The sequence below is a fragment of the Tamandua tetradactyla genome, chromosome 5, assembly GCF_023851605.1.
Source record: "Tamandua tetradactyla isolate mTamTet1 chromosome 5, mTamTet1.pri, whole genome shotgun sequence".
NCBI lineage: Eukaryota > Metazoa > Chordata > Mammalia > Pilosa > Myrmecophagidae > Tamandua > Tamandua tetradactyla.
Window position 1 is genome coordinate 16,399,258 of NC_135331.1, and position 21,785 is coordinate 16,421,042.

General features: G+C 33.6%; 1 protein-coding gene across 1 annotated transcript in view; it reads right to left on the minus strand.

Moving 5' to 3' along the window:
• The window catches only part of MED13L (mediator complex subunit 13L), a 359,884-nt gene that overhangs the window by 63,937 nt on the left and 274,162 nt on the right, over positions 1-21,785 (minus strand). The window contains exons 5-7 of the mRNA XM_077159929.1: positions 4,574-4,719; positions 1,899-2,093; positions 1,317-1,505 (exon numbers count right to left, since the gene is read on the minus strand). Of these exons, the coding sequence (XP_077016044.1) occupies positions 1,317-1,505; positions 1,899-2,093; positions 4,574-4,719 (530 nt within the window). The remainder of the gene's footprint in view (positions 1-1,316; positions 1,506-1,898; positions 2,094-4,573; positions 4,720-21,785) is intronic.

The window sequence follows — 21,785 nt, forward strand, 5'->3', positions numbered from 1 at the left end:
ATAAATAATATTGAAAGGAATTTGAAGATCTTGTTATGAAATTAAAACACATCATAAATAAAACCTCTCACTCTTTTTTTGAATTACAAAATTCAGAGTTGTGATTTGACCAGGTACCCAACTTTAAGTTGAATACAAATTTTACTAAATAGCAGGCAAAACAAAACAAAGTGATAAATTTAGTGCAATTGTTAAAAATCCAAACCTTGTAATTAAAGCTTTGCAAAAGAATATTGATAATTCTAGTCTTTATATTAAGCAAAACTTCTCTAAGATGATTACCACAAAAGAATGTAAAGGGGTGTGTGTGTATGTTTCAGTCAAAAGTAGTTTTTAAAAAATTGGTTCATGGCAAATCGTATCACAGCTATCATACAAATTTTCTCCTCTACCATATTAAAACCAGATGTACATTATTTTTAGCATCATGTCAGCAATTAGACAGTTCCTTAAAAGCAGAGGCAACTTGTCCATTCCTGTGTTTGCCACACAATACCTGGGTAATTTTTTCCAGATAACTTAATAATATGTACTAAAAATTGGAGTTTTGAGTATAGCTTTAAATTTTTAAACTACTATTTGTATGTTCATTTAGTATTTATAAAACATTTTTAAAAACCTTATACCTAATACATATAATAATCCTGTGAATCATGTATTATTTAACAGAGAGGGATACTGAGGTTAAGAAAAAGTATGAGAATTAAATAAGGTCACTCACCTAGTGTATCTTTTACAGCCAAGTTTTAAAACTAGGTGTGTTTAATACATGAATATTTATTAAAAGTCCAGTATGTGCTAAGCCCTGGGTTAGAAGTATTGAAATAGGGTCTTATCCTCAGAAAAGTTATCATATAATTATGTTTCATCCTTGATAATTTGTTTTCCAAAGTTTAGCAGCCAGGACTTTATTTTCTACCAACACGGCCTGCATTAAAAGCCCACAACTAATATCAATTTAGCTCAAGTATGATGATTATCCTTTCCTTAGTGACTGTATTTTCAATTAAAGTATGTTCAAGCATCAAAACAAAACGTTCACCAAAACGGCAAAATACCCTCAATTTGAACATTTTCTGAAATTTTCCATGAAGACTGTTCAAATTGTCAAAATGTTCACATGTAATTAATATTTATTATTAATCTAAATCAATTACTGGCAAGACAATCACAATTTTTACACTGCCTGGGTGCTAGTCAAACTTTATGACAGGAAAATAATTATCCAAGACTTGGCCCTGGCTGACAATGGACATTTGGGCAAAGGCTGCAGTCATTCCCTGATTTCACCCAGATCATTTTTGGATTGTACTCACCTATGATAGCCTGCTCTGGAGAGGTGGGAGGGGTTAGAGGCATCCCACAGTTACTTGGGTCTTTCACACTACCAAGGCCCTGCTGCCCAACTGTAATATGGCCCCCAACACTGGCCACACTCTGAGGAACTGGGATGTCATTCTGAGAGATCAAAACAAAAGCTGAAGGATAAACCATCCTAACACCACCTGCAAAAACAAAGAGCAAAGAGAGAACCAGGCCTTGAGAGAGAGTTCACACAGACTGCTGAGTTTATTAGTGGTTCAAAGTCAAACTCATTGGTAAAAATGAGCTACTCATAAAGTAGTGCCAAAAGTGTTATGTTTCATTCTTTCCTAATTCAATTAGGTGCTGAAATAGGTGTTCAAACATTGTGATATCATCATCTGGAATACAGGGCTCATGCCATGAGTACTTCAGGCAAGGTAATTTACTCAGCATATAACACTATGTCAAAAGAATTTTTAAAAGGCGGGACCATTTCAGAGCTTGTTCCTGATGAAATTCAATGATTACCTTTTTAAATTAAGAAAGATGAAGAAGACAGAATAAAGTTCCTCAGGCAAAATATTTTCTCTTACCAACAATTACTTCTACTGCCACGGGGAAATCATCATCATATCCCAACTCCATTTCCTCTTTCAATTCTTCTTTCTTTTTCAATACCATTGGGTAGAAATACTGCCATTCCTCGATCAACTTACGGGTGGCTGGATCTGACATCTTGTATGCTTGACCTGTTAGCGTGCCATTTAAGCCATAAGGACTTACCAGTACTATGGAGGGTTGGAAGGTAGAGAAAAGAACATGTTATAGATCAGAGTAATAATTCCTACTCAAATACAACTACATATGTGATCATTTTAGATTAAAGCACTGCACCACTCAATGCTCTTTTCTAACTTCTTTTAAAGTATGATTTTTTTCAAGTTTCTCATTTTAGTATTTTTATAGTTATATAAATGCTGCTTGACTCACATACTTTTTGAAGGAAATCAAAGAGGTGAAGGTAACACATGATCAGCTATATCAACACACAATATATAACCTAGCTACACATTAAAGCATATATGCATGTTTAATAATAGTTTATACAAGGTAAACATTGAACCTTCCATAACAAAAGAAAATCTTTCAATACATATACCATAAAACATGCCTAGAACTTTTATACCCTTCTTGTGATTCCTGAGATTCTTAGATATGTGATAATTTATATATATATATTTTTATATATATATTAAGATTTCTAATAGCAAAAAAGTCTTAATGTACCAGTTTGAAGCATAATGCTTAAAGTTTTGGTTATGACCATATGGGAGGTCTACTGATGAAACAACTCTAGGTGAAATACATTTCAGTACTCAATATCCTTCTACCTTCCTCTTTCATTATTTGACCTTAGGTCATTTTCACTGAGCCAGACACACAAAAAATATAATTTACATGGTACTATGAATAACTCAGAAGGTTTTTAGCCTTGAGGTGAGTATTTTAGCCTTCCAAATACTTTTCTAGGGATAAAAGACACTTTTTATTAATTCTGATTTTTTAAAAAATCTCAGCATAACTATTAAATGGTATGCCCCTTTTTGTTATTGCCTTTTTTATTTTTTACAGCTGAATGATATGTCACATCAATCAGGAGAGAGTGCTGCAGATACCAGGTTCTTTGTGGTGTCTTTCTGCTGTTCCTCAGTGAGCCAAATGGGATGAAAATATTGACTCCAACCAACACAGTTAATCAAGGGCAATTTTCCTGCATTAATATGTCTAGGAAATTCTCACATCAATTTGGGGAATTATGCTAACCATAATTATCCATAGGTGAACACCTGCCCTAAGTACCCACCTCCTTCACACCATGCAGGAAGATGTCCCATAAAAGTCTTCTATAATGTGAGACATCAATGTCAAACCAGAAAGATTTAAAATAAGTAGTCTATATGGACCTGGTACTTCTAATATTATCTTTCCCAACAATTACAACTAAGAAGTGGGTTAGTCCCCGCTTCCCTATGACTAGTGATTGCTTCTGTCTTGTGTTATTACTATAAATAAATACTTCTTTTTTCATTTTGAATCATAAAGTCTAAGATAAAATCAGATGGTCCTACACTCAAGGAAACTCAGTATTTAAATAATTCTGATAACCCATAACCTACATATTCTGTACAGCTCTTAAGAGTACAGTTTGTGAATGGGATTTGTTGAATTTAATATTCATCCCTAAAAAATGCAAAATTACAGAATGATAAAGTACATAGCTCAAAATGCATTGCAAGGGGGGATGGGTCAACGTAATAATTAAAACAGTTAAATGAAGATTCAATGTTCCCTTTTTATGTTTCAAAAAAAGGCTTAATTGTCTTTAGGGTAAGAAACAGATGCTTTCATCAAATTAAATCAGAATTGTTTGTAGAAAACCAGACACAACCATAAATAATATGGAGGCTAAACATTCATATAACAGGCTATTACAGGAATCAAAATATTCAGTCAAACCTGTTAAAATACCTGCACTAAAAAAAAACACACTGTGTTTTTCAACCAAATATCTCTAAGAATAATGTATTAGAATGAACCAAAGAAGATTTTTCCATAAGGCTCAACCTAATAACATTTAAAAATGGCTATTCATAGAAAATTCTGAATTTCAAAGACAAACACAAAGATTTACAATATGCAGTTAGATAAAAATGTCATGGAGTTATTTTGGTGATATGTAGGTGCTAATTAAAATGGAGAATTAATGAAAATATTAATGCACTAAGTTAAATTACAAATACCTATATCTAATGTAATCTATAATTAAAAATAATAGAGATATCAACATCATTGAGGAAACTATACACTATACAACTTCAGCAATCTAATCTTGGTTGAAATTACAAAGTTTAATGTAATCTTAAGTCCCATGTATCAATACATTCCTGAAATAATGTAAAATATCAAACAATGAAAACCTTAGATTAGGAGATCTGTCAATTACCCAATGGATTATATTTTTCAAAGACCAATCAATCTTCTTTTGTTCTGAAGGAAATTCTCTGTATTTTATTATTCAATACCCTTTCACAAAAGACCACACTGCATAACCGACACCCTTTCAGCACAAAACTCGCAAGTTATTATCACTTAATTGTGAAATGGCAGTCTCTCCCTTATAAGCCTCATCCTGCAAAACTATATGGGCAAGTGATGATTCACTTACTGGCGGTGGCAGAGGTTAAGAGGAACATCACCATTTACTTACCTTGAAATGGTGCAGGTGAAGACTGAGCCATGTGAATATGCTCCTCATTGATCAGATATATTGGCTGGTGTTGGGCAATCTCCACACTTGTACATACATTACTTTCCCCATGAAGAAAGAATGTGAAAGCACAGGACAAATGCTCACTAAAAAGAAAGAATGACAAACTCAATTCTGTACTTTGGTGGGAATTGGTGCTATAAAAGGAAATACAGACAGGATACTAGCAAAGCTGACCTTTGACAATATTAATAACATAAACTAGTGATTGTGGACAAATAGTATAACATAAAAACTTGTTGACAATGAAATTAAAGCTGCTAGATAAATCTGGAAAATTCATTATTTTGTATTCTGAACTTTTGAAAGCTATTTGCAGAATGCTTCTTGTTTCATTAGCATAAAATGTTATATGCCTACTATAATCTCCTAAGGATATAGAAAGACTCTTAACATGTCTACCTCTCAGTGCCTAACACATGGCAATCACTGAAATACTTGCTGAGTCATATAAATGAGAAACCATTTAAAAGACAAAACAAAACACACACACACACACACACACATACACACAAGCAGCTGATGAACTATATGGAAAAGTAACTCCTGAACTCAGTCCGAAGTGGCTTTTGATCGAGTCTAGAGTCAATGAAAGAATAGTTTCACTATTGTAGCATATATATTTGGTACATAATAACAGCAAATTTACAAGCTTACAACATGACAATGAAGTTTAACTTTTGATCTAAATATAGCAATTAAGGACACTGCTATATATAAATTCCCAATCAACTGCTGAAGTTGTATAAAGGTTGTATAAAAGTTATATAAGTGGGCTGGTAACCTGCTTCTATTTAATTTCTACAACTTACTTCTGATCGCAAAATTCTGCTAAAGCATTCCACTTCTGTTTTCAACATGATTAGCTAAAAATTGATAAAATGATATGTCTTAAAGAAAAATAATTTCAAAACTATCACAGTGGCACAATCTTTCAAAGCTGTTGTTAACTTTGGCCAAAGCCAGCTATAACACATCTCTATTTCTCAAAACAACTCATTAGAGCATTTGTCTGATGAAGGTAGGCAGCCACCATTTTATAAATCATCTCCAAGCTGCCACTTCTTTTTCAAAAGTTCTCTAAAATATTATAAAAGCTATTTGGAGCATTACTCAACAAATTAAACTTTGAAACACAAAGTTATATCGTTTTAATGGAAAAATGTAATAAAAATGACAAAATTTTCATTCTATCAGGCAGTGAAGCACATGTATTCTGCTTGACAAGTATATTGAGATAATCTCAGAAAACTCTGTTTTACTAGAATGTGACATTTCATCAATAGGAAACATCCAGTCCTGGTATTCAGGTATTTAGCACAATAGAGTAAACTCCAGATGGTGATTACAATTTTATCAGAATTTTGAAAAATTCAAAATTCTTATTTGTGCCATCTTCTAAGTCTCATAATCACACAGAGGTAAAAACGCACACAATTTAAACAAATACAGGTATAAAACAATACCAATAGTAAAAACATGGTGTCCTTTACTTATGAAAATGACACTTGAAATCCATAGTCCTCAACACACATTATACCTCACACATAATAAGACCAAAATATAGGTTTACAGATGGTAGACTAACTAATTTTCCAGCTATAAATTTTAGGTGAGGGGTTTGAGCTGATTCATCCCTAGTCATTCCCACTGTCAACAGCATATTATAAGACACTCAACTAACAAGTGCAAAGAATGGTGCAAGGAGCCTCATATGACAATGAATAAAAAAAGGGTCTCTGCTCTCAAAGAACACATAAGCTAGTAAGAGACCGATATGAAAACAGGACTCTAAAATAAGGCAACGCATACATACGTAATTAGAAATATAAACAAAATGCCCCGAATACTAAGGTGTAATGATTTCTGCAATTTGGAGTATCTAAATGCTTCAAGAAGATAAGAACATATGAAATAGGATTTCAAAGTAAAGGGGAGGAGGTCAAGAAAGAAATCATGAAGGCTGGAATAAATATAGTTAAGAGTAGGATGTAATTTGGAAATTCTAAACAGAAGAATGGAGTGACATGATGGGTAGAGCCTGGAAAAGAAGTTGGAAGCTACACCCTGAAACAAGAGAAGACTTGCATGTGAAAAACAACAGGGAGCCAATTTATAGTTTGGTTTAAGATACTCAGTTGAATCCAAAGAATCATGAACATTTCAAAATAGTATTCATTTGAAATCTCTGTACTTCAAAAATCTGTAATTTAGAACACAGAAATATTCCAAAAGACACACAGGAACACAGATGAAAAAAGTAGGAAATGAATCAATGACCAATTTTTTTTTTTACATTGGTAACTTTAAAAACAAAATATCTTTTAAAAATAAGAGAAAAAAGATAAAATAGCAAGTTATAGTGGAAATATAACAAAAGTCATAAGTAATGAAATATTTTTTGTCAAGTTGGAGCACCTTTCTTAACATTGTTTCTTCACATATAAAATAAGCTGTTAACACAGGGTACCCCTACCCCTGAGGCTCTTGGTTCAGAAGATCTGGGTTGAGGCCCAGGAATTTGCATTTCTAACAAATGCCCAGAAATGCTATTGTTGCTCCTGGTCTAAGGACCACACTTTGAGAAACACTGGAATTTGAGAGTATCTAAATACCTTCCCAGGTATTTTTTCTAATATTATATGAAACAGAGAGCAGGGATAACAATACCAAAATCAGAGCAAATTACTCTTTAACCTAGCAACACTATAAGAACTTACCCCACAGTTATAATCAACAGTGTTAAAAAATTTTTAACTTAAAAAATAAAAACGCTGTACAAAGTTATTACTTCACTGTTCATAATAGCTAAAGGCTGAAAATATCCAAAATGTCCACTAACAGAGGACTAACTAACTATAGTACATCCTACAATGTAATTCTACGCAACCACTGAAAAAAAAAAATCGTGTTTCTTACAATACTGATACGCTTCCGAGATAAACTGCTATGAGAAAAACAGTATGGCACAAGAAGTGGAAAGACGAATACACAGACACATAATTTGCTTATATTGACAAATTTTTCTGAAAGGATATCCTTGAAAATCCTAATTAATAGTGGCTACCTTTAGGGAGTAAAATGGCAAGGCTGAGGGAAAGAGAGAGTAAATTGACAATATTCCTTTCTATTCTTTGAATGTGAAGCCATAGGTCACCAACAAAAATAATGGAGGCAAGATCTGAAGCAAGACCCTGCCTCGGATCCTTGTGCAATTTGCTTGCTGGCCCTCCTAAAGAAGGATACTGGAGGGATCTATGATGTTTCATCTTATCAAAGCATGCTGAGGTCATCTTTGATCCTAATTCTGTTATCCAACATACTGGCTACTTGATCAGCAACTCCTCAATATCTTCATTCATGCCACTGCTAAAAAACAGTGGAAAAGACTACTCTGAGCATAAAAGTCCTGTATAATCTCATCAGAGAACTCCCAAGTTACAAATTCACCAGAGTACAGAGTACTGTCTTATACTTTACTATTTCTTGTCTTATAAAGGATAATCTAAAAGGTTATGTAACATGCCTTCCTAAAATATTGATATAGGACAATTATCATATTTCTCTGATCTAATAGCTTGCCTAAAAGTAAAATTCACGGAGTTTGATATGAGAAGTAACTCCTTCATTTTACAGGTGAGAAAATAAGGCTAAAAAGGGTTCGACTTGCCCAAAACTGTTATTAAAAGCACAACTGAATTGAATTCAAAATACAATGATCTTTCTACTAGCTAGCCCATCTATAAATGGTAATATTAATTTATATCACTACCACTTAAATTCTATATAGGCAAAATAAGACAAAATTTGTGAATGAATATTGAAAACAAGGAGCCCTACAAATACAATGAGAGATTTAGTATGTAGTGCCATTAGAGTTGAGGTAAATCTTTAATTATAAGCTCCATCCCTGTTGCAACTTCTCACCCATCTCCCACTTTCACCTGAACCTTTAATCACTCAACTCTATCTATTTCTTAAGTTTCATCATTTGAAAACTGAAAGAGGCTTTAAGATGATTAAGCTGTACCCTTCTTTTAATTCAGGGGGAAGACAAGATTATGTCCAATGTTACACAAGCACAGAGCAGAGTTTGAGTAAGAACCCAGGTCTGCCTTCTCAGTGTAGAGCTCATGGTACATTCACGACTTTCTACTTTAAATCAATGCTTCCCTTGAACCCTACACCATAATTTCACTCACCAGTGTGATCACACACTATGCAACTAAAACCAGTTTATCCATCAATTCTACCATTCTCTCTCCTACCACTACTGCCTCCAGGCCAGAGATACTATCAAATGAATATACAGAACCAAAGCCTTTGCAATTTCACTCAATCGAACTAAACTGGGAGCCTCTACCCTGTTTTCTCAGGGTATTCCATTGACAAGTGTTTCAAGTATTCTCAAATCTCTTATTCTCCACTCTTTTTTCAGTTTATCAGGTCTGACTCAGACTCTTTATCCAATTCTTTAACCTCTCTTTTACCTTAAGCTTCTTTGCAGTTATACTATCTGACCCTTCTCTAGAGTCCAGAGGACTAGATCTTCATTTTCTCTGAAAAGTTATAATGCTTATCTTCTACTCATGAAGAGACTTTATTTCTTTCTCTTGACTTGTTCCAAGTTCTCCAATCTTCACCATGCTACCCCTGCTGGAGCGGCTTTGTTGATTTCCCCTCCACTAATTAATGTCAAATAAATCAACACTGAAATAAAATGATGACATTAATACTGATACCAATATCAGATAGTCAACATTTAAATAAAATAATTGCAAACTATTATAAGTTTTATAAAAGAAATAAAGAAAGAAGATAGAAAATAATGGGGGGAAAGTATTTTAGAAAGAGATGATCAGAAAAAAGCATTATCTGAAAAGGGGGGTGGGGGGGTACTTTGAAACTGAGGCTTGAATCCTAAGAAAGACAAAGTGGCAAAGATCATTCCAAAAAGAGAAAACTGTATTTGCAAAGGTATTGAAGTAGAAGAGAGTTTGACATCTTTCAGGAAGTAGAAGGAGGAAATGCAGCTGCATCTTGTAAAAATAATGAAGAACAGTAGAAGATGAAACTGGAATGAAAAAAGCAGGGACAAAGATTATCAGTGTGGATGAAAAAAATTAAAGTGAAAAATAATTCACTATATACTGTTTAGAAAAGTCATACCTAAAATAAAATTACACTGAAAGAACAAAAATAAAAGGCAGAAAATGGTATGCCACATAAATCCTAAGAAAAATAATGCTGGTATGAGAATAACAATTATCAACTTAAGGGTTTTTTCTTAAAACCTTAAGTTGATAATTATATAATAAAAAGAAGAATCCAAAAAAAATCTTAAGTATCGTGAATTTGTACGGACACAGCTATATCTTTGAATATATTTATACTGAATAATATAAAGTACATAAAGCAGTATCTCTGAACTATATAAATAAAACTGATAGAATCATAAAAAGAAACTGACAAATCTACAATTAATGAAGATTTTAACAATTTTTCTCAATATTTAAAAGAATCAGCAAAGATAAAATTGAGAATACAAAAAATAGCAATGACAAAATAGACAAACTTGAACATAGATGTAAAATCTTGCTTTCAGTAAAGAGAATTTACATTCTTTCCAAGAACATATGAAATGTCTGCGAAAAATGACTAGGTAAAAGAGCCCAAAATAAGTCTTCAATTACAAAAAATGATATCACACAGAGTAGAAATTCTCAAACCACAGAGCATTTTAGTTAGAAATCAACAGTTATCCTTGTTTAAAATAAAATCCCTATGCTGGGAAACTTAAATATGAACTCCCTATATAAATCACAGGTTACAAAAGAAATCACAAAATATTAAAAACTGAGTGACAATAAAAGTAAAACACATCAAAATCTGAGAGAAATAATCCTTAAAGAGTAATTTATATATCCCAGGAGAGTACCAAAAATAAGTTATCACAACTATGTGATCATACTGTGAGCCAGTGATTGTATACTTCAGATGGTTGGTATGGTATATGAATACATCCCAATAACTTCATTAAAAAAAATAAATGACATAAGAATTCAAAGCAATAAGTTGGGGGGAGGGGAACAAAAGAATAAATACAATAAAAAGAGAAAGATGAAAATAATGATGGTAGAAACACATTAATAAAATAGAAAAAAAAGAAAAGCAATAAAAAGGATTAACAAAATCTGAAAAGGAAATAACTGCAGATAATGAAATGGATATAAAAATAGAAAACACCTTTAAATAATCCAACTTAGAAGACTGTAACAAACTTTCAAGGAGCAGATAATCAATCCTTCTTATTCAAACTTTTAAGGCAAATGATAAATAAGAGAAAGCCTCCCAACTTTTTTCATTATGGGTGTACTCTTTCACAGCAAAACAAGATAAGGTTAGTTACAAAAAAGAGAAAGTAGTCATCTAACAATTTCACTCATGAATACACATGCAAAAATAATAATTAGCTACTAGCAATCAAATTCAGAAATGATCCAGAGATCTACAACACAACCAAGTGGGCTTTATGCTAGGATACAAAGATGTGTTAACATCAGCAAATCTATTAACGTAACAGAGCATTAACAGATAAAGGAGAGAAAAATAAAAGAATCTAGTCTCAATAGATATAAAAAAGCATATATTGAAATTCATATTCATTATTAAAACAAAATTTATACCAAACTGGGAGTTGAAAGAAACTATCTAATTTAGATAAGGGAAAGGCTACCTACCTCCAAAACCTGAAAGGATTATCTTGCTTAATGTTAAAACTTTGGAAGGATCCCCTTTAAATCAAGGAAGAAGACAAGGCTATCTTCTCTTATCACTTTTATATAACACTGTCCTAGATGACCAAGTCAATGCAATAAGACAAGAAAAGGAAAAAGAGGTATAAAAACTGGAAAGGAAGAGTTAACACCATCATTATTTGCAGACGATATAACTCTCAGATTTTCTATGTAGTCAATAAAGAGATTGATAGAACTAATATAAGAGTCCATAAGGTTGCCAGATACAAGATCAACGACATTATACTTTTTAAAAATATGATGTAAAAAATAAATCCCATTAGCAATAAAAACTATAAGGTACCCTGAAAGAAAACTAATAAAAGACATGTTAGACTTCCATGAAGAAATTTACAATTTTTTTTTTATTGCGTGGGTAGGCACCAGGAATAGAACCCAGGTCTCTGGCATGGCAGGTGAGAACTCTGCCTGCTGAGCCACCACGGCCATCCCTACAGAACTTTTTGAAGAATATAAAGATGGCATACATTTTATTTAAAAGACATAATATTCCATGATATTATATCAATATCATAAAGACTGGAATTCTTCCCAAATTGATCTATAAATTTAACGCAATTCCAAACAATATCCCAAAGAGCTTCTGACAAGTTGATCCTAAAATTTATACATAAAAATATGTAGTCAAGAATAACCAATACAATTTTGGAAAAAAAACAAAACAATGTGAGAGACTTACCCAGCCAGTATCACAATTTATTAAGCCACAGTGATTACAGCAGGGTAGCAATTACCCAAGGACAAAGAAACCAATGAAAAAGTAGAACTCAGAAAAAAACAAACAAATGGCTTTTCCATCTCACATAATGTAAAGTTAAAATTCCAATAAGTTCAACACCGGCCCCAGTTACCTTTCTGACTAAACTGCCTACTGTTTTTTTCCCCTTCTCTCTCTCCATTCTAGCCAATGAGCCTTCTTGTTTTCTTCAAACAGCCATTCACATTTCCACTTCTGGGTTTATGAACTTAGTGTTCCCTCTGCCTGGAACTCTCCTTCTCCCAGACATCAACCTGGCTCTCTCCCTTATTCCTTAAATGTCTTTGCTCAAATCCTTCCTCTTCAGCAAGACCTATCCTCACTACCTCATTTAAAATTAAAATCCCCCTCCACTATATTCCCCATTGCTCCCTTCCCTATTTTTTCCCCATAGCACTCATCATTTTCTAATATATCCTCTGGTACAGACCAACCCTAATGTTGAGAGACACTGTAGATTAAAAAACAGTTTGTGAATTATGAGACTTTCTGCTAAAAATAATTATTTTCTGTTAAAAAATAATTTAACAGAAAATAATTATTTTGTGACTAATAAATAATTGGGCTTATAGTATACCTGGAATTTATTCAGAAATTTTTAAGTGTCCTAGTCAAGCATTATCGATGAGATAGGAAAACCAGGGCCAATTTATTACATTATATACAAATTACAAAATTGTTGAAGTACACAACATTAATTAGGGGGGCTTATTCAAGCCTGAAGCCCTTTCACAGGTGCTTTATTATCACATTTCACCTATGTTATAAACTGTCCCAAAATACTTCAACAGTTTCTAAATTGTTTTTCCAAGCTTCAAAGATTCATTTCTTTCAGAATTAAACTAAAAAAGAGGTCATCAAAACACTGTGTTTCAAGGTAACCCTGCGCAAAACATGACAATGTCAGTTTGAGAGTAGTCAAAACAACTGACTTCTACTCTGCCTTGGCATAAGGGTTTTAGATAATATATTTATATTTTGAAAGTAGGAATACTGATGGTTATATGTAAAAAAGGAAACTGTGTTAGAGAAATCCCTTCTACTGCTTAAGTGTTGAATAGTTAAACATAACATAAACCTATTCCCTCCTGGTAAATGGGTGTGAGAAAAATGTTTTAAAAAGGAAACATTACTACTGACAGTGGTATACAATCATTCCATAAGCTGTTTCTCTAGCAAAGAATGGACTTATTGCATATTCCATGCTGTTTCATATGTCTTTGTTTTGGTTCATGCTGTACTTTAGCCTAGAATAAACTTCTATCCTTCACCTAACTCCTACTCATCATCACACTCAGCCCTGCCAACATTTTTTTCCAATATATCATCTTTAAAGTCCCCAAATAAGGTAAATGTTCCCATACTACTGTGTATGTATTGCAATCAGCACAATTTGGTTTTTGTAAGTTTCGGTTCATCTAACTGAATTCTGTGAAGACAGGAATCGTGTTTCATCATTTCTTTTTTTTTTTTACATCAGAACTACCATGATGCTTGACATGACCCATTAATATTTAACTGCGTATATGATATTTTATACCTTTCCTCTAAAATGTTCTGGCATTTTATTCAGAGGCTCAGAAATAAAGCCTGGAATTCCAAGCCATGGAATGGGAAAGAATACAAGTGTAAAGTTTTAATTTCCATCCAGGAGTATATTAGGGGATTCCTAGCCCTGGTCCTGAGAATTCCTGACCATCTCTCTAACCATTCCTTCTGGAGTGAGCCTGCAGTGGGTGGGCGGGGAGTGGGGGTTTAAGGTGAGAGTGGGGGTAGGGGTACCCTAACAGCAATGCAATAAAATTTGGTATGATTCCCTTTGGGGGCCCAGAGTACTCTATATTCTTCTAGACTAGAAAGGAGATTGACACAGAATAAACTAGGAGTGGACATATAGGCCAATTGGCTGGTCTCGTCAGTAAATACCATCAGAGAACTCTACTCCTTTATTCTCCCTATTATTCACCCTAAACAGCATGGCCTACTTCATCTACACAAAATGCATTTTGAATCAAAACTTACATCACTCAACTTCCCATGATAGTTTTCCACCAACAGAGTAAAAAGTCCAAACCCTTCTGCATAGTTTAGAGTAGTTCTCTGGTACAATATACATTTAAAATCCTAAATCTCTGTACAAACCTCAACGACAGCCAGTTTGGAATGATTACTACTTCATGCATAACCCACCTTCATTCCTGCCTATCCACACAATTCCTATTCCTTCTTTCTCCTAAAATTCCACCTTTCAAAGTCTAACATCATTTCTACACTCTTCATAGAGCCTTCTCATAATGGCTCTTTCTACAGAAACTCCTTTCTTCTCTGCTACCAAGAGTACTAAGCTCTTATTTGGTATTCATACTATCAGGGGAATTCATTTAATCACTAAATAATGACTGATCACACCTATTTTGTCCCAAACACTGTGCTAGATTTAGGCATATGGAGATAAACAAGACCTGAATCAACTCTTAGAGATTTTACAGTTTCTGAGGCAACCTACCTAAAAATCTTCAAAAGCAACAAAAATACCAAAATGGAACTATACTACTTTCTGGCATGCATACCAACACTTTAAATCAGGTAGAAATATGAAGTTGAAGAAATTATGGCACCGTAGTCAAACCTGTGTACTTTATAATATTAAAACTTTTTTAAAACCACTCAACTTTTAATTATAATGTATTAACATATAGGTTCATATCCTATGCAATTTTTAAGAATACATTTATATAATGACAACCCATGTGAATAGAAGGAGGGAGAGCAAAAAATAAGCTTTCCTTAACATTTTATATCTTTTTCTGTTGTGTTGCTAGTTCCTCTAAACTGATGCAAATGTACTAAGAAACAATGATCACGCATCTATGTGATGATGTTAAGAATTACTGAGTGCATATGTAGAACGGTATGATTTCTAAATGTTGTGTTAATTTCTTTTTTTTTCTTTCCGTTAATAAAAAAATAAAAAATAAAAAAATATATAAAAAAAATTAAAAAATAAGCTTTCCTATTATTGATAAAATACCATATATTCCATGTTATTGTCATATAATTGGCTAAATTTTTATTTCTCAGAGGTTCAATAGCAAAACCAAAATTATATTTCAACAAAGAAAGAAATTTAGTTTCATTCTATCTTTCTAACCTTATCTCCAACTACATCAATTCATACATCCAAATGCTTTTGTCATTTAATTCTTTTCCCCTTCCAGTGCTGGCTCTAATTTCTAATTTATTTAATTTATTTTGCTCATCTCCTCCACCAAAATATAAGCTCCTTGAGGGAGGAAGCTGTCTGATCCACCACCCTCTGTATCCCCAGCACCTAGCATCACAGTACATTGGCACACAAGTAAGAATCGCTGAAAGGATGTTTGTCATAACCAAAAATTCAATTACTTTGCTTTAGAAAATTCCCTATGAGAGAAACAAGAACAGTTCATGTGCTTGGTGAATAATTTAAAGTGTGAAGAAGTTTACTAATGCTAAGAGGCAATATGTAATATCCAAAGATAGAAAAAAAGACACCATTTAAAATTATTTAATTAAGAAACACAAGAGGTTGAGCGGTTAGAGAACAGACTTGCATAAATACAAAACAGGACTAGTGTTCCGGGTCACTTTTGTCTCTCATAAAATATTCTTGTTCTTAATGTTTATTTATTTATTTTTTTTACTTCTTACATTGAGTTTTCAGAATGCAAGTATTACATGTGCTTTCAAAATGAATTATGAATATTAAACTATTCTTCTTGTGGTATAAAAGTGTTCTGACAAATGTTAAAATAAATTTAGTAGACTGAAATGTTAGTGATCAATGAAAGGGAGTGGTAAGGGGTATGGTATAGATGAATTTTTTTCTGTTTTCTTTTTGTTTCTTCTTCTGAATTGATGCAAATGTTCTAAGAAATGATCATGATGTTGAATATATAATTATGTGATGATATTGTGAATTATTGGTTATATATGCAGAATGGAATGATCATATGGTAAGAATTTGTGTTGGTATGTTGGTACATTTAATAAATAAAATAATATTTTTTTTTAAAAAGTGTTTTGATAACAGATTCACAATGCAGAATGCATGTAGCTAATTTCAGCTAAATTTCTCTGCTGGGAACTTATTATCTTAAAATTTTCCAAGTTATCATTAACAAAACCTCTTGCCAGAGTAATTTGCTTCATTCTATACAGATTGATCCTCATTTGTTAACGTTGCATTGTCATTTCCTTTCTCTAAAAATATACAGTTTAGGGAGACTGCCTGTGCAGGTGTATGTGGTGGGAGAAGTGGGTGGGGTATCCCATCAGTCATGAAATGGGGTGAGGACAAGCTCAGCAATGATGCGCGCACATGCTCCTCCTGCCCAGGGAAGTGGTGGATAACCATGGGGTGAAGAGCCCTGAGATGAAGAGTGAAAGGTCCGATAGGTACATGTCAGCCCAGGAACGGTAAAGAGTGGAGGAAAGTACTGGGATCTGAGCAGAAATGACTGCGTTCAAAGAGAAAAGGGGGAGGAAAAACACTGATAATGCCCACCAGGAAAATGAAGAAAGGGCTCAGAATGTACAGGAAGACCAATTTTTGGAAGATGGTTCTGATTTTAGATGTGCCAACTGCTACCACCATCTCTTTGGATTTTGTTTTGTGAAACTATATGCATGTTTCCATTTTAATTGAGGATTTTTTCCATTTGCATGAAAAAGTCATGGTATACTGCAATGTGAATAAAGCAGGTTGAAATGCAGTATATATATATTATCTATTTTATATATATTATTGTATTTTATATAATATATATTTTAATAGAGGTTATATATAATTTATATTTATACATATTTATGTTAGAAGCATAAATATTTATACTTACATATAGGCATTTTAAAAAGTTTGGAAAGATGTACATAAAAAGCTTAGTAATAGTGGTTCCTCTCTAAGGAGTAGATTCATGGGAATTTTTCTTTTCTTTTGTAATTCTTTGCATATCTGTATTTTCTCTCTTCAAAAGAACATGTTAAAAAAACAGAACATTTTACTTGTATCACAAAAATAATAATAAAGTTTTAGAAGAAAACTTTCTAAGAAAAAGTTACCATTCTATTTTGTTACAATTCAATAGAAAAGTACTTCACTGAATACGTTATCTCATATATACATGAGCAATTAGCAAGCTCTATAACTACCCCTTTTGTACCATTCTATCATCAAGATCAAGGCTAAGTCACTTCCTGGCAACAAATCTGGCACTTGGGTGGTACATTAATTCTTCCAGATAAGGGTGCTATTCCCGGTACTGCAGCGGTAACAGATCAGCAGTGCACCTGGTCTTAATGCAAAAACAGTGCCCTACTTGAAGCTCTGACTCAGTATATTCCAAATGCTGAAATTATTTAAGGGTCCCTCACTCTAATGGTACAAACTAATAAACGATAATTATTGAGTTGCCGAATTAAACATAAGAGCTGCTCGAGTCAATGATTTATGTTCAAAAATTAGAAGCCAACAAATAAAATATTTGAGAAGGCTTATAAAAGTCTGAAAGTCGGGCGGGCCGCGGTGGCTCAGCGGGCAAAGTGCTTGCCTGCTATGCCGGAGGACCTCGGTTCGATTCCCGGCCCCAGCCCATGTAACGAAAACGGAGAAACAAAATACAATAAAACAAGAAAATGTTTAAAAGATGTTTCCCTTTCTTCCTCTCTTCCTTCCTTCTCTCTGTCTTTCCTTTAAAAAAAAAAAAAAAAAAAAAAAAGTCTGAAAGTCGTCTTATGAAAATCTCTTCTGAGGTTACTGAACTATGACAGATTATTTTACCACAGTCTCCAGGAAATCCTTTAAAAATTCAATGGAAGTATGCATGGTAGACAATACAGATTAAAGTGACATTTATATTAGGTAACTCATACCCACAAAAGCAGTTTTACTGCTCACTTTAAGGCCTGCTTAGAATTCTTTATAAATATAAATAGTATAAAAACATTTCCCCATTTCACCCACTTATTTTTCATTACTTTAGTAACAAAGGGAGAAGGGGTTGATGGGGAAGTACATAAATTTTTTTCATTTTTCTCATCAAATATAACTAAGGTACACTAACACTAAAAATAGCTAAGATTTTATATATCTTTTTGTCTTTCTTTGTCTAACAGCAAAAACTAGCCTTTCTCCATAGCTCCTTATTGCTAAATCAAAATGCTGTATCTTCTCAAATTAAGAATACATTTTTATAGTATATCTTAAAGTCATGGACGTTTGCTTATTTTACAAGTACACCCACCACTTCAATAGACTCCTGTCCCCCAAGTGGGAGCCTAAGTGGCAGTCATGGTGGTGTTCTTACCAACTTGAAAGAAAAGTAGAGACAGACCTCTGACATCTGCCTAGATTCCCACACCCAGCTCACATTGGGACAAATGACCTGCCAAAAAAAGCATAAAGCAGATGGAAGCTTTAATGTGTTGCCATTCATCAGATGAACAACAGCAAGTATGATTTTACCTATATGGTTGGAGCAGACAAACAACAGTGAGAAAAAAAAGAAAGAAAGAAAACCTTCTGTCAACAAGTACTGGTGTTAGATGTGCAGCCCTTCTGCTTTCATAAATTATTACTCCATATTACTCTATTGTACAACCTATCACATATGAATATCAACCTTTATTTTTTCATTTAGCCATATTTCCTCACCTATTTTTTCCTGCTTCATTTTATTTATTACATGAAAACTACCATAAATACTTCTAGAATGAGATGAGGCAGGGAGAAAAGAGGGAGGAATCCACATTCAAATATTCTCTCTTTCTTCTCTCTCAGTCTCTCTCATATTCCAATGCTATCTAAGGAACTGATAGGGTGATGTTATAGTATTTACTTAATGGATACTGATATATCAATTAAATAGTACATCATGAGATTATTTTGTTCCTATAACAGTAATGGTTTAAGATATATTTTTAAAAGACACTGTCTACAACAATCAAAGCAGGAAAAAAAAAATCTATCCTTTTATATCACGCTATTTCAGGGCTAGCAGCTGACACTAATTGTAGCTAAGTGAGTTCTTCAAAGGCTACCCAACCTTTGGCATTAGCCTACAAGCAAGCAAGAGTTTTCAAATTCAGCACCGTTACAAAATGTCTCAAACATGAATACTCAAAAGAGGTCACAGTTCCCCAACAAAATGAAAATTAAATTGTGGCGGACACTTATTTGGTAGAATACTGTTATAAACAAGTACTTATCTTCTATACTTTGGCTACACCAGAAGCTAGGTTTTCTTTTTCATTAATTAAAACACAGTGCAACCTTGAATCATCAATATTGTCCAAGATCCCAACTCCCCTACCCCTAATATAGGAAAATTAAATCTAATGACTACAATTAACAGAAAAATAAATTTCTGTATTTTTTCTTATAAGTCTTTGTAAAGTTATAAAGTCAAAGATATTTTTAAGATGTTATATATAATCTGATATAATTAACTTTGATTCTTATTCAAAGTTACAAGCAATTTCCCCTAATGAGGTAAAATTAAATTGAGTGAATATAAAAGGAAATATTGGAACTAATTTGGAGTCACTGTAAATCTGAAAGATAATGTTTATTCAATAGAAGGATGGAATTTGCATCTCACTAAAGGAGCAAACAAAAAACACATGGTCCTTCAGGCGATGAAGGACCTAACAAATTGGTATACATCCAAGATATACCCAATAAATATTCACTCTTCAAACTATTCTGATGTGTACAGAAGCTATATCATTTGTTTAATAGCAGTCACATGCAATTGATATCTGGTCAGTACAAAAAATTCTGAATGACTAAAATTATGGATGCTTTTTTTTAGAAAGCCAATTTGCATAAGGTATATATATATTAAAGATTCTGATGGAGAATCTCCTTTCATGATCAAGATCTGTAGCTTAGGTAACTTTCAATTCATTTGTTCAACAGTATCCAAGCACTGTCCTAGATGTCAGAGTTACTATAGAAAAGAAAGCCCGAATCATTGCTAGTCTCACAGAGCTTGTATTCTGAGGGCCATGACAGTTCAAAACAATGTGTGACAGATAATATCAGAGAGTAAAAGCTATGAAAAGAAAATAAAAGAGAAGGACGTGTTTGAGAGTGGCATGGAGGGAGATGGGAGAAGAGGGTACATATTAGGTAGGTAAGTAGAGACAAATTGGGAACACAGCTATAGAGGAAAATGGGAAGTCAGCTCTGGGGAGATCAGAGAGAATGGGTTTTAGGCAGAAAGAACAGTAAATATAAAGTTGCTAAGCACAGGAATAAGCTTAATGTGTCTGGGAAAAAGAATGACCACTGTTTTGGAAGCTTATAAATAGGAAAGAGAGAGAATACAAAATAAGGTCAGAGAAGTAAGCTGGGGCTTGATGTTTGAATATTATTCTAAATACACTGATAAGCCCCTGGAGGATTTTAAGCAAGGGAATAACAGTGGTCTCATTTACATTTTGAAAAAATCATTTTATTTACTCTTTTTAGAATTCACTATGAGGGAGTAGAAGCAAGGAAAACAGTTAGAAAGCTACTATGGCAGCCCAGTGAGAAAAAGCATGGTTTGCATTATGTTGTTCAATGAAGATAAAGAAAGGAATGGATTTCAGATGTATCTCAGAAATAGAACTGACAGAACATGCAAACAGAGACTTAGTGAAAGAAGTAAGGCATATTAGTATGGAATAAAGAAAAGAGGTTAGGCACAAAACGCAAACTCATCACCCTCCCTGTCTACATGGGACATGACTCCCAGGGGTGTGGACCTTCCTGGCAATGTGGGACAGAGATCCTACAGTGAGCTGAGACTCAGCATCAAGGGATTGAAAAAAACCCTAGAATGAGCTGAGACTCAGCATTAAGGGATTGAGAAAACCTTCTCGACCAAAAGGGGGAAGAGTGAAATGAGACAAAGTGTCAATGGCTGAGAGATTCCAAACAGAGTTGAGAGGTTATCCTAGAGGTTATTCTTACGCATTAAGTAGATATCACCTTGTTATTCAAGATGTAATGGAGAGCCTGGAGGGAACTGCCTGAAAATGTAGAGCTGTGTTCCAGTAGCCATGTTTCTTGATGATGATTGAATAATGATATAGCTTGCACAATGTGACTGTGTGATTGTGAAAACCTTGTGTCTGATGCTCCTTTTATCTACCTTGTCAACAGACGAGTAGAACATATGGAATAAAATAAATAATAGGGTTAAAATAAATGTAGTTTGAAATGCTAGTGATCAATGAAAGGGAGGGGTAAGGGGTATGGTATCTATAATTTGTTTGTTTTCATTTTATTTCTTTTTCTGTCTTTTTATTTCTTTTTCTGAATTGATGCAAATATTCTAAGTAATAATCATGATGATGAATATGCAACTATGTGATGATATTTATGAATTACTGATTACATATGTGGAATAGAATGATCATTAAAAAAATAAATAGGCCCTCCTTCTCCGCTCTCTTTCTCCGCCGGCCCTCCTTCTCCACTCTCTTTCTCCGCCGGCCCGCCGCGCGGCGCCCACGCCCCGCGGCAGCCGAGCCGCCCGCCCTCCTTCTC